The 10,993-nt window shown below is 43.7% G+C and overlaps 1 protein-coding gene across 10 annotated transcripts in view; it reads left to right on the forward strand.

Moving 5' to 3' along the window:
* The window catches only part of CFI (complement factor I), a 57,686-nt gene extending 53,514 nt beyond the window's left edge, over positions 1 to 4,172 (forward strand). For all 10 annotated transcript variants that reach the window (XM_064384011.1, XM_064384012.1, XM_064384003.1 and 7 more), the window contains 2 exons: positions 2,296 to 2,400; positions 3,756 to 4,172. In XM_064384011.1, coding sequence (XP_064240081.1) covers positions 2,296 to 2,400; positions 3,756 to 3,973 — 323 coding nt within the window. In that variant the 3' untranslated portion in view covers positions 3,974 to 4,172. The remainder of the gene's footprint in view (positions 1 to 2,295; positions 2,401 to 3,755) is intronic.
* Positions 4,173 to 10,993: the final 6,821 nt, after the last annotated feature.

Below are 10,993 nucleotides of genomic sequence, written 5' to 3' on the forward strand. Positions count from 1 at the left end.
CATTCTTGTTTTATCTCCCTGTATTAATTAGGGTCTCAATAGAGCAATTAGGAAGGTTTATTTGTAACGGGGTTTATTACAAAGATATAGTTAAGGGGCTGGGGAATCACAGGGGCTACGCAGGTTCCCAGGACTAGAGGTATCAGAGCTGTCTTAACTCCTGGATCTGAAGGCAGAAAAGTAGGAGAAGTTACTAGATGAAGAAGTAGTCTCGGGTAGAGCAAGCTGCCTTGAGAGAAGCAAGGACCTTGGGTTAAAGTTTATAGCCAGGCCCAATCTCACTAGCCTTCATCTTTCCTTTCCTTCCTCCTGCTAGGGTTCTCTTTGTCCAAAACCAGCTGGGAACCAGAGGCTGAGTGACTCCTGTTCAGGCAGTCTCTGCAGGTCAGGCTCTTCGGGCAGGGGGCAGGGCATTGAAGAGCAGAGAATGGCTCTAAGGCACATTCAGAAGCTATTCAACATATTCCCCCACATCTTTTTCCTGGAGTGTATTAAATCATATCCCAGATGTCATATCATTTCACCCACAAATACTCCAGTATGTATCTTCACCAGATAAGGACACAACACTATTTTCATACCCAACAAAATAAAGGTTATTCATGAATATGATCCAGTAACCAGCCCATGTTTAATATTCCTCATTTATTTAAAAAAATTTTTTATAATCAAATTATTTGAATCAAGATCCAAACAAAGTCCACACATTGCATTTGGTGGCTATTTTTCTTAAATCTCTTTTAATCTAGAATAGTTACCCTTTCCTTTTATTTAAAATTTAATCACTAAAGAAAATGGGTATTTCTTATTTTAGAATTTCTGTGCCTTGAATTTAGCTAATCACATTCTTTATCTGGCATTTTTTTTTTTTGAGACAGGGTCTTGCTGTGTTGTCCAGGCTAAAGTGCAGTAGCACAAACCTAGTTCACTGCAGCCTTGACCAGCGGGGCTCAAGTGATCCTCCCGTCTCAGCCACCCAAGCAGCTAGGACCACCATGCCTGGCTAATTTTTATATTTTTTGTAGAGATGGGATTTTGCCATGTTGCCCAGGATGGTCTCATAACTCCTGAGCTCAAGTGATCCTCCTACTTCGGCCTCCCAAAGTCCTAAGATTATAGGCATGAGCCACTGCACCCAGCCTGATCTAGCATTTAACATGTTATCTTATTCCATGTACTTCATATAATCTGGCAATTAGATATGTCCTTAATCAATGATTAGTTTACTGATTAAGGTTTAACACATTTATCAATAATGGTTTAACACATTTATTGAGGATTTACTATGTGTGCCAGATAGCAATGGCAAAGTGCTAGGATTTCACTGATAAAAATATGGACCCAGTCGACAAACAAGGGGATGGATAACTTCCAAGGCTGAAAGATGAAGGCCAGCTTTCAAGGTGCTTACTGACCACCTGAAAGTCTAGTAGTTAAAATTCTTCCCTTTCATTGTCTCAGCTACCATCAGAGAGCAGAATGTGACAAGTGCCTCAAGAAGCCTACAAGAGTGCCAAGCACTAGCTATCTCCTGAGCCAGTAAGAATTGCTCACAGTTTTAAAGGCTTTTCCCAAATTAGGGGAAACAATAAATCACTATCTTTAAAAAGCTCTTGTTCTGAGGAAGGCAAGTATCTAGAGACTAACTTGAAGTAGGGCTTGAAAGGAAAAAAAATAAACTCCTTCCTGGCTGGGCACAATGGCTTATACCTGTAATCCCAACACTTTGATAGGCAGAGGGAGGCAGATCACTTGAGGAAGAAAATCCTAAATCCTGATTGAAATAACTTCAAATCATTTAGGAGATGGATTTTTCTTCTCAGACACACAAAAACACACAAACATTGATAACTTCATATTTGTTTTCTTTATTTGAAGTTCTTATATTAAAACGTTTTTGCTTTAACAAAAACTCTCAAATAAATAAGGACTGTAAGAAGATAGCATATTTATGTGAGAAGACCTCATCACTGATTCCTATCCAATTGCCTGGCTGAGTTCTGCAGCCAAAAAGGGAAAGATTTTATTTCATTCATCTGAGGGTACCAGCTGTTTATTAAATGAGTGTGACTTCAAACCACATGTTCAATAGACCCCCTTGACTATCCCTCCAATTTTAGAAATGGAAATATGAAAAGGGTGTGATTAAACAGGGTAAGGAAGTGTTCTCAAAAATTTATATGTAGTGAAGACTATGTATCCTTTCATAATCCTAACAGTTTATTAAGTTATGAGAGTAGGTATTTAGATTTCTCATTTGTGACTTCTAAATGTTTGTTTTCTTACTTTGTTTAGAAAACAAAAAAGTCTTTTCACTTCGGTGGGGTGAAGTTAAACTAATAAGCAACTGCTCTAAGTTTTACGGAAATCGTTTCTATGAAAAAGAAATGGAATGCGCAGGTAAGTGCCAAGTGGTTTATCCAAGATGTATATATCCCCCGCCCCGCCCACCCCCCCCCCCCCCCGCCGCCATCAAACGTCTCCTCCCACAGCGTGGGCCCCATGCGCTGGGCCCTAATTCCCTCCAGTTTGCCTTTTAGCTGTAGCACTGTCAAACTCTTTCAGTCCTTTCCCTGTAGCTAAGGTTTCTTCCTCTAATACTATGAGGAAGAATCTTCCTTAAGCAATTCTATAGCAGTACAGCAAGGTAGCTAAGAGAACGAGCTCTGGAACCAGACCCAGCTTTATAGCCCAGCTTTTATTAATTGATAGTCATGTGACCTTGAGCAGGTTTCTTCATTTGTAAAATTGAGGATCATTGAAAAGGAATCTGAGATGCAGAGCAGTTACATAATTTGCCCAGAGTCTTACAGACAAGAGGTGGTATACCCAGGATCAAAACTAAATTGCTTTTAAATACAAATTCAAGTTATCTGATCTCAAATGAGATGAGATTTACTTCCAGTTGGAAGTAAATATTTCCTCCACGGAAATCACGGTGCATTTCTTATGCCACAGACTCCTTTGATAACATGGTTAAGCTAATTCTCCTGCCCAATACAACAATAGTGGCTTCTGCTTTTGGAGATGATACAAAGGCAGGATACCAGCCAGTGTAGTGCATTTAGGTGCTTTATTGAAACCATTTCTAAATGGTGTATTACTGAAAAGGGTAGTTATTGACATCCTATAACTTCTTGGATACAGTGATTTTTAAATCTCAGAAAGTCATGAGTGAGAAGAAAGTGTCTTCCATCTTGAAATGGAGTTCAGGATTACAGGGGACAAAGGGGTGAACAGCACAAAATCTGCCAGAAGGGAGTATCATGGTCAAGAGGACAGGCTCTGGGGTGTGGGTGCCTGGGTTCAAGTCCAGGCCCTGTCGTTTGTTAGCTATGTGACCTTAGACAAGTTAAATAATAACAATATTTGCCTAAGGGTTGTGGTGAGAATTAAGACAATGAATGACTAATATGTATTTAGTACTCAGTAAGCACTAGGTATTTCTATTATTTTCCCACTCAGCATTTGATGCAACCTCCATGTTGCAATCTCATCTCAGTACTCAGTTGCATAAAGTAGAGAACACAGGAAGAACATGCTGAATTGGGGGAATAAATGGAAAACTTGTTAAGTATTTCCCAACCTGCATCTCTTCAACTCTGCAAACCCAGCTGGGGCTTCTAAGCAGAGCCCATGCTATGGCTGTCAGGAAAGTATAAGAAAGCCAGAGTCATTAAATGTCATGGAGGAGGCATGGCAGCCTTGACAAATGGAAGGAAATAAGTGATTTCTCTTTCCTATTTCTTTCTTAGGTACATATGATGGTTCCATCGATGCCTGTAAAGGGGACTCTGGAGGCCCCTTAGTCTGTATGGATGCCAACAATGTGGCTTACATCTGGGGTGTTGTGAGTTGGGGGGAAAACTGTGGAAAACCAGAGTTCCCAGGTGTTTACACCAAAGTAGCCAATTATTTTGACTGGATTAGCTACCATGTGGGAAGGCCTCTTATTTCTCAGCATAATATCTAAAATTGTGATCTCCCTCTTCTTTCTATTCTTTTTCTCCCAAGAGTTCCATTTAATGGAAATAAAACTGAATAATTAATAATTCTATAGGGGAAAAATGAAGCAAATCTCATAGGATATTTTCAAAGGTCTCCACACAGTTTATGACATATTGGAGTTTTGTTGTATAATTCTCAAATAAATGTTTTGGTCGAGCATACAAGTTTTATTTATCAGAAAATTTTATTAATTTATCTCAATGCAGGAGTGATTTATTGAATAAAGGTATAACTAATTGAATAACATTGAACTCATGTAAGCTTGGGTTCAAATCCCAACTCTATCACCTACTATGCCCTGGACAATTTATTATCTTCTTTGTATCTCCTTTTCCACTTATAAAATGAAAACTGGAATTGTATGAAAATGAAACTACATACTTATATAAATGTTTGGCATGGTACCTGTCACAGGGTGATAACTGACTTGACAGCTCTTGTCCCATTTCCCTGCTTCCTTTCCTTTCCTTCCTTCCTTCCTTCCTTCCTTCCTTCCTTCCTTCCTTTCTTCCTTTCCTTTCCTTCCTTCCTTCTCCTTTCTTCTCTCTCTTTCTTTCTCTCCTCTCTCTCTCTCTCACTCACTTGCTCTTTCTTTTTTTGAGACAAAGTCTCCCTCTGTTGCCCTGGCTGGACTGCCGAGGTGCCATCATAGCTCACTGCAGCCTCGAACTCCTGGGATCAAGCAGTCGTCCCACCCCAGTCTCCTGAGTGGCTGGTATTACAGGTGCACACCACCATGCCTAGCTAATTTTAAAATTTTGTAGAAAGGCATCTTGCTTTGTTGCCCAGGCCAGTCTCAAACTCCTAGGCTCAAAGGATCCTCCCACCTCAGCCTCCCAATGTGCTGGGATTACAGGCGTTAGCCACCACACCAGGCCCCTGCTTAAATATTAAAATTTCTTGAAAAATTAGCCTTTGTTCCCCCATTTCACAAGTACTCCTTGACCCTCTCTGTAAACCTCTCCACAAATACTTCAATACAATCACTGACCTCCATGGTGTTAGACCTCACAGTCACTTCTGTTCTCATCCCAGCAGCATTAACTCCTCAGGGCATCACACTCCTCCCTTGCTGCTCTTCTCAGCCTCTTCCTTCTGGTTGCTTCTCTCACTTTGCACTTTCCCTGGTAATCTCATCTGGACTCCATTTTAAATCCCTCTCACAGTCCAGTGACTCACAAACCTGGATCTTCAGCTCCGACCTTTCCTAGAACCTCAGACTAGTATATGCCACTGAACACTGGTATATACCATTGCCATGTGGATATCTAGTAACATTTCAAAAGCAAAGTGGTCAACCCAAATGCAACGGTTGCTCCTTCTTAACCTACAGAAAATAGCACCCCCACCCCCAGCCCAGGGCTACTGTAGGCGCCGTCTCCTTCTGTCACACCTGCTTTAATTTCAGCATAGTCCTCGTCTTCTCCCAGTATATTCTGCTTTGACTGGGTTGTCTACCTCTTCCCAACACTGCCTCCCCCAGCTACAACATAAGACACAGGACAAGAGTGACCTAATTTGTCTTCCTTCTGGCTACATCCCTAGCACTTGCCTCATAAGGGTGCTCAGTGAATAAACATTAGCTGCTTTTTTCTTTTTTGAGACAGTCTTACTCTGTCACCCAGGCTGGAGTGCAGTGGTGTGATCTTGGCTCACTGCAACCTCTGCCTCCCAGGTTCAAGCGATTCTCCTGCCTCAGCCTCCTGAGTAGCTGGAACTACAGGCGGATGCCACCATGCCTGGCTAATTTTTAGTATTTTTAATAGAGGTGGGGTTTCACCGTGTCCAGTCTCGATCTCCTGACCTCGTGATCTGCCCGCCTCGGCCTTCCAAAGTGCTGGTAATACAGGCGTGAGCGACTGCGCCCAGTCTTTTATTTTTTTTTAAGCACAGTTATTCTTATCCTGAAGGTAGACATATGTGTTTCACATAAATATTACCTTTACTATGTTATTTGGGGCCAGTCTTGGATAGAGCCCAGTTGATTTAATAATATAAATACTGATTTTTACATATGTTCCATAATCAGTTACTGCCCAGATTTTCTTTTAAAAATTGTGGTAAAATATGCATAACATAAAATTAACCATCTTAACTGTAAGTGTAAAGTTGAGTGACATTAAGTACATGCCTATTGTTGTACAATCATTATCACCATCCATCTCCAGAAAATTTTCATCTCCCCAAACTGAAACTTTATCAAACAATAACTCACCAGTCCTCAGTCCCATGCTGCCCAGATTTTTCATCCATTAAATTCAGGAAAGTATTTGGTTATTTATTCCTGGGCAGTTCCCCTTCCAGTCTGTCATGCTGTTGCCGTCAGACAGGACTGGACCAGAGTTATCACGAAGGCTTATTCACTCACGTGTTTGGTGACTGGGCTGGGAGGACTTAGACAGCTGGGGCTTCTCCGGTATCTCTCTCTATGCACTCTCCCTATGGGCTCTCAACATGGCAGGCCCAGGGGCACCAGACTTCCTACATGGCAGCTGATGAGCCTCCCAAGAGGAACTGCAGAACCTGCATGGGCTTTTCTAACCCAGCTTCGGAAGTCACTTAGCATCACAAAGACCTGCTCAGGCTCAAAGGAAGGGAAATAATTCATCTCTTGATGGCGTAGAGGGGTGTATCAAAGAATGTATGGACATGTTGGAAAACCACCTTGTCCTGACTCAGCAATCCTGGAGCAATGCAGCACCTTAGAATATGTCTGTGTATGATATAAAAAGAGAAAAGTGGCTGGGCCCAGTGGCTTATACCTGCAATCCCAGAACTTTGGGAGACCAAGGTGGTTGGGTCACTTGAGACCAGAAGTTTGAGACCAGCCTGGGCGACGTAGTGATACCCCATCTCTACCACACACAAAAAAGCCGGGAGTGGTGGTGCACATCTGTAGCCCCTGCTACTTGGAAGGCTGAGGTGGGAGGATCATTTGAGCCCAGGAGGTTGAGGCTGCAGTGAGCTGTGATTGCACCACTATACTTCAGCCTTGGTGACAGAGCAAGACCTTGTCTCAAAAGAAAAAGAGAAAAGTACTCAAGTGCTACAAGGTGGGAAATCCAGCGTATAGGGCATCCTCAGCCAATCTAGGAAGGGGAACCCAAAAGGGCCAAACCAGTCTGCACAGTGATCTGGCATCTGGATGCTTCACAGAAAACTGGACCAGGGTCAAGGCTTGAAGGGTGAAGAGCCAGCTCTATATGACAGAGAGAGACCAGGAACAACAGGAGTGAGATGACCGGACTCCAAGCTTCTCCTAATTTAGAGGTCTGTCTTGGGGCTCCTAACTGCAGACAACAGAAGCCAATCTAACTGGTTTAATGAAAAATTAATTTTATTCAAAGATACTATGCAGCTCACAGAATTTCCAAAGGAGCCAGAGAATTGGAGTCTACACATCTGGAAATAATGTGTACTTCACAGACCACACAACAGGACTGCTCCATCAGAGACTCCCACGGCCACTCGTGCAGGTCCCAGTCTCCACGTACAGCTTGTACTGCAGAGGCTGGGCACTGGACATTGCTGCTTTTGTGAGCTAGCCTGAAGGCGGCCAGTGAACAGAACTCACTGGATGTGGAGCTCTGCCATCGTCTTCTATTAAACCCTGGTTTCAGAGCTCTCCATTTTATAAGAGAAATGGGAAAATAAATCATGAAACTGCATCTTACCAGGTACAATGGTAAGGAAAACTCAAGGGAGATCTAGAAATCAGCCTGACATATCAAAGAAAGTTTCTGCAAAGGTGAACTTAGTCCTAATTATGGAAGAACTTTCCAGGCAGATACAAATGCAAAGGCCCTGCAGCATGTGGAACTAACCACATACGAAGATGGGGAGCAGTTCAGTGTGACTGAAGCCCAGGGTTCAGCTAAGGAGCTGGAGAGGGGGAAAGGCCATACCAGGAGAGGCCTCATGCCAAAGAGTTGGGACCACTAAAGGGTTCTAGAAAATTCAAGCTGGAGACGGCAAGAAGATGTATTGGAAGTGGGTGAGACCAGGGTAGGGAAGACAGTTAAGACACTCTTGGAGAAATCGAACAAAAACTAATGAAGGGAGAAACTAAAGCAGGGATAAAAAGGGTGGCACTGACTCTAGATATGTTGAGTGAAATACATGGCATTTGGGGACAAATAGATTACAGTACTAGAGAGAGGGATTTGAGTCTAGGGTAATTCCCAGGCTCTTAGATGGTGAGGTGGTTGGTGTTACCACTGAGAACAGAAATGAAGGAAGTAGAAGAACAGAAGCAAGTTTACACAGTTAGGGATATCTTGACATTGTGATTTCCAAGGAAGCCCAGTGAAGGTGTACAGTATGTGATAGGAAATACAAAGCTGAAAGTCAACCAGAGGTTTGGAAGTAGTCAGGAACCCTAACTAGAAAAACTACATACTGACTCTGCCTTGATGGCTTAAAGCCCTGCAGTCTTACCTAAGAGGCTTCCTTTCCATCCCTCCAGTGCTTCCTCTCTGTGTGCCAAGCAATATTACATTGTGCCTATAAAGATAACTTGAAAATATCTCTGTGATCAAATTTTCTTGATGGTAGAGCCTCCACTATACCCAAGCAGAGGATCATTATCTTCAACATATTCTGGACCTAGCCCATGCTCATAGAGCTGATGCAGCCATCTCTTGCCGTTCACTTTGTCCCAGCTTGAAAGCTATTGATGCCATTGACTTTCTAGTCAAGGCTGGAACCTAGTACTTATTTCTCTTTAATTTGAGTTCCCTTTTATAGATTAACCTTCCAGCCTTGGCACTAGGCAAAGATTAATCATTATGGATGGAATTGCTTCACCATGTGGTTTTATTTTCATCCTGGACAAAAATTGACCACTATGGCTGGAACTATTTTCATCGTGTGGCTTTTATTTTCATCACAATTAACACTGCCGAGGCCATTAGTTAGACACTGGAAAAAGCTTAAAAAAAAATAGAAACTGACATTGATTATTAATATTTTATTGATTTTTTGTTCTTTAAAATAACACAAAGCATTGTGTAATATTGTAGTTTCCAAGCATTCTAAGTTAATATGGTACATTAAAGCCCCCAAATTATGCATTCTTATCTCATTAATACTATCATGTTTCATGATGTTCGTATATATAGGAGAAACCATTAGGTGTTTCTAGAAGAGATCTGACTGCCTATCCTTATTATTGTTCTGGGAAGTTCAATATAGAAAATATAGTGTAGGGCTGGGTGCAGTGGCTCATGACTATAATCCTAGCACTTTGGGAAGCCAAGGTGTTGAGGTTCAGGGGTTCAGGGGTGCCCTCAGCTCCCCTGAGAGGACGTTTTTCCAAGGTTCTTGGTCTCCTGTTCTCTCAAGAATGAGAGAGGGGACCAGGTGCACTCACAAAGTCAATACAGGACCCCAAACAGAGTTTTTGCAGAAAGTGAATTTATTCAGGTAGAGAAAGAGAAAACAAGGGAGAAGAGAGAAAACTTCCACGCGAGAGAGAGAGTGTGTGTGTGGAAAGGGACTCGAGAGGGGAAATCCAGAGCAGGAAAGCTCCTCTCACACTGAGTGAGAGGATCCAGAAAGATGGAATCCAGGAGAGGAAAGAGCTTCCACACTGGGTGGAAGGGAATTAAGAGAGAGAGATGGAGTTTAGGAGGGGAAGACAGGCTTCCACGAGAGAGTGTTCGTGGAAGGGGATCCAAACATGGAGTCCAAAGGGGTGTGGAAGAAGGGGACTTTCACCTGGGAGGAACCCCCACCTTCTCCTAGACCTCTGGCCAATGAAAGGCGTTTCTAAGAACTTCCACTGGAGTGATTAATTTTTTGATTCTTCCCACGCCCATGAAAATTAAAACAGACCATTAAATCTCCCGGATGGAGAGAGATGGGTGTGGGGCATGGTGCTGGGAAGTTCTTGCCCTTAAAACTACGCCCCCTTGTGGACCCGGAAAGAGAACACATTCCCTCAAAGGCAGAAGGATCACTTGAGCCCAAGAGTCCAAGACCAGCCTGAGCAACATAAGGATACCCCATCTCTATAATAACAACAGCAAAAATTAGCCAGTCATGGTGATGTACACTTGTAGTCCTAGCTACTCAGGAGGCTGAGGCAGGAGGATTGCTTAAGCCCAATTACAGTGAACTATGATCATGCTACCCCAGCCTGAGTGAGAGAATAAGACCTTGTCTCTGAAAAAAAGAAAAGAAAAGGAAGCCTAGTCTTGGCCACCCAGAATCCCCCATTCCAAGGTATTTATTACTATATCATTCAGACAAGAATCAGCACAAATATAGTACATTTTATATTTTCATAATTTATTTTGATATTCACTATAATTGACATTCCTAATTCTTTTCTTCCTCTAACTACAACTGTGTTTTCTCCTCAGTACTTCAATAAGACTCTTGTGAAGTTCACCAATAACCCCCATGTTACTAAATCTAGTAGTCAATATCCAGCCCTCACCTTCCTCGCATCAGCAGAATTGGTGGTTCTTTCTTTGACACACCAGAATACAGCATTCTCTTAGTTCCACTTCTTCTGCACTTGGCTGCTCCTTCTTAGGCTCCTTTATTTGTTCTTTGTTCCTTGACCTCCTAGTGAACCAGGACCGAGGGCCTTGTGAGGGCACCGCGGAAATCTCGTGGGCGTGGAGGCCCCGCCCCGTCCCCAGCTCCGCGCTTCCCACCCCCGGCTCCCCGCCCCCGCCTCACCCCACCCCCTGCGCGCCCCGCCCCGCCCCGCCCCGCCCCGCCGAGCTCCGGCGCAGGCGCACGGGGGACGGTAGCTGCCGATGGGTAGCTGGCCTAGGTGAGCGGAAGCGTCTCTGCGACGGCGCTGCCTCCCAGAGGCGGTTCCCGTAAAGCCCGCGAGGCCCTGCCGGCCAGCGGGGAAGGAGGCGTGGATATGGAGCCGGCGGCTGCCAAGCCCCGGGCCCGCGCCGCTGCCTAGCGCGTCCCGGGGGCTCCGTGGGGACGCGCCTGCCGCCGCGGCTCGGAGACCCGTAGA

This window comes from Aotus nancymaae, unplaced genomic scaffold, assembly GCF_030222135.1.
Source record: "Aotus nancymaae isolate 86718 unplaced genomic scaffold, 86718_ANA_hifiasm-v0.15.2.pri h1tg000033l, whole genome shotgun sequence".
In the NCBI taxonomy this organism is placed as follows: Eukaryota; Metazoa; Chordata; class Mammalia; order Primates; family Aotidae; genus Aotus; species Aotus nancymaae.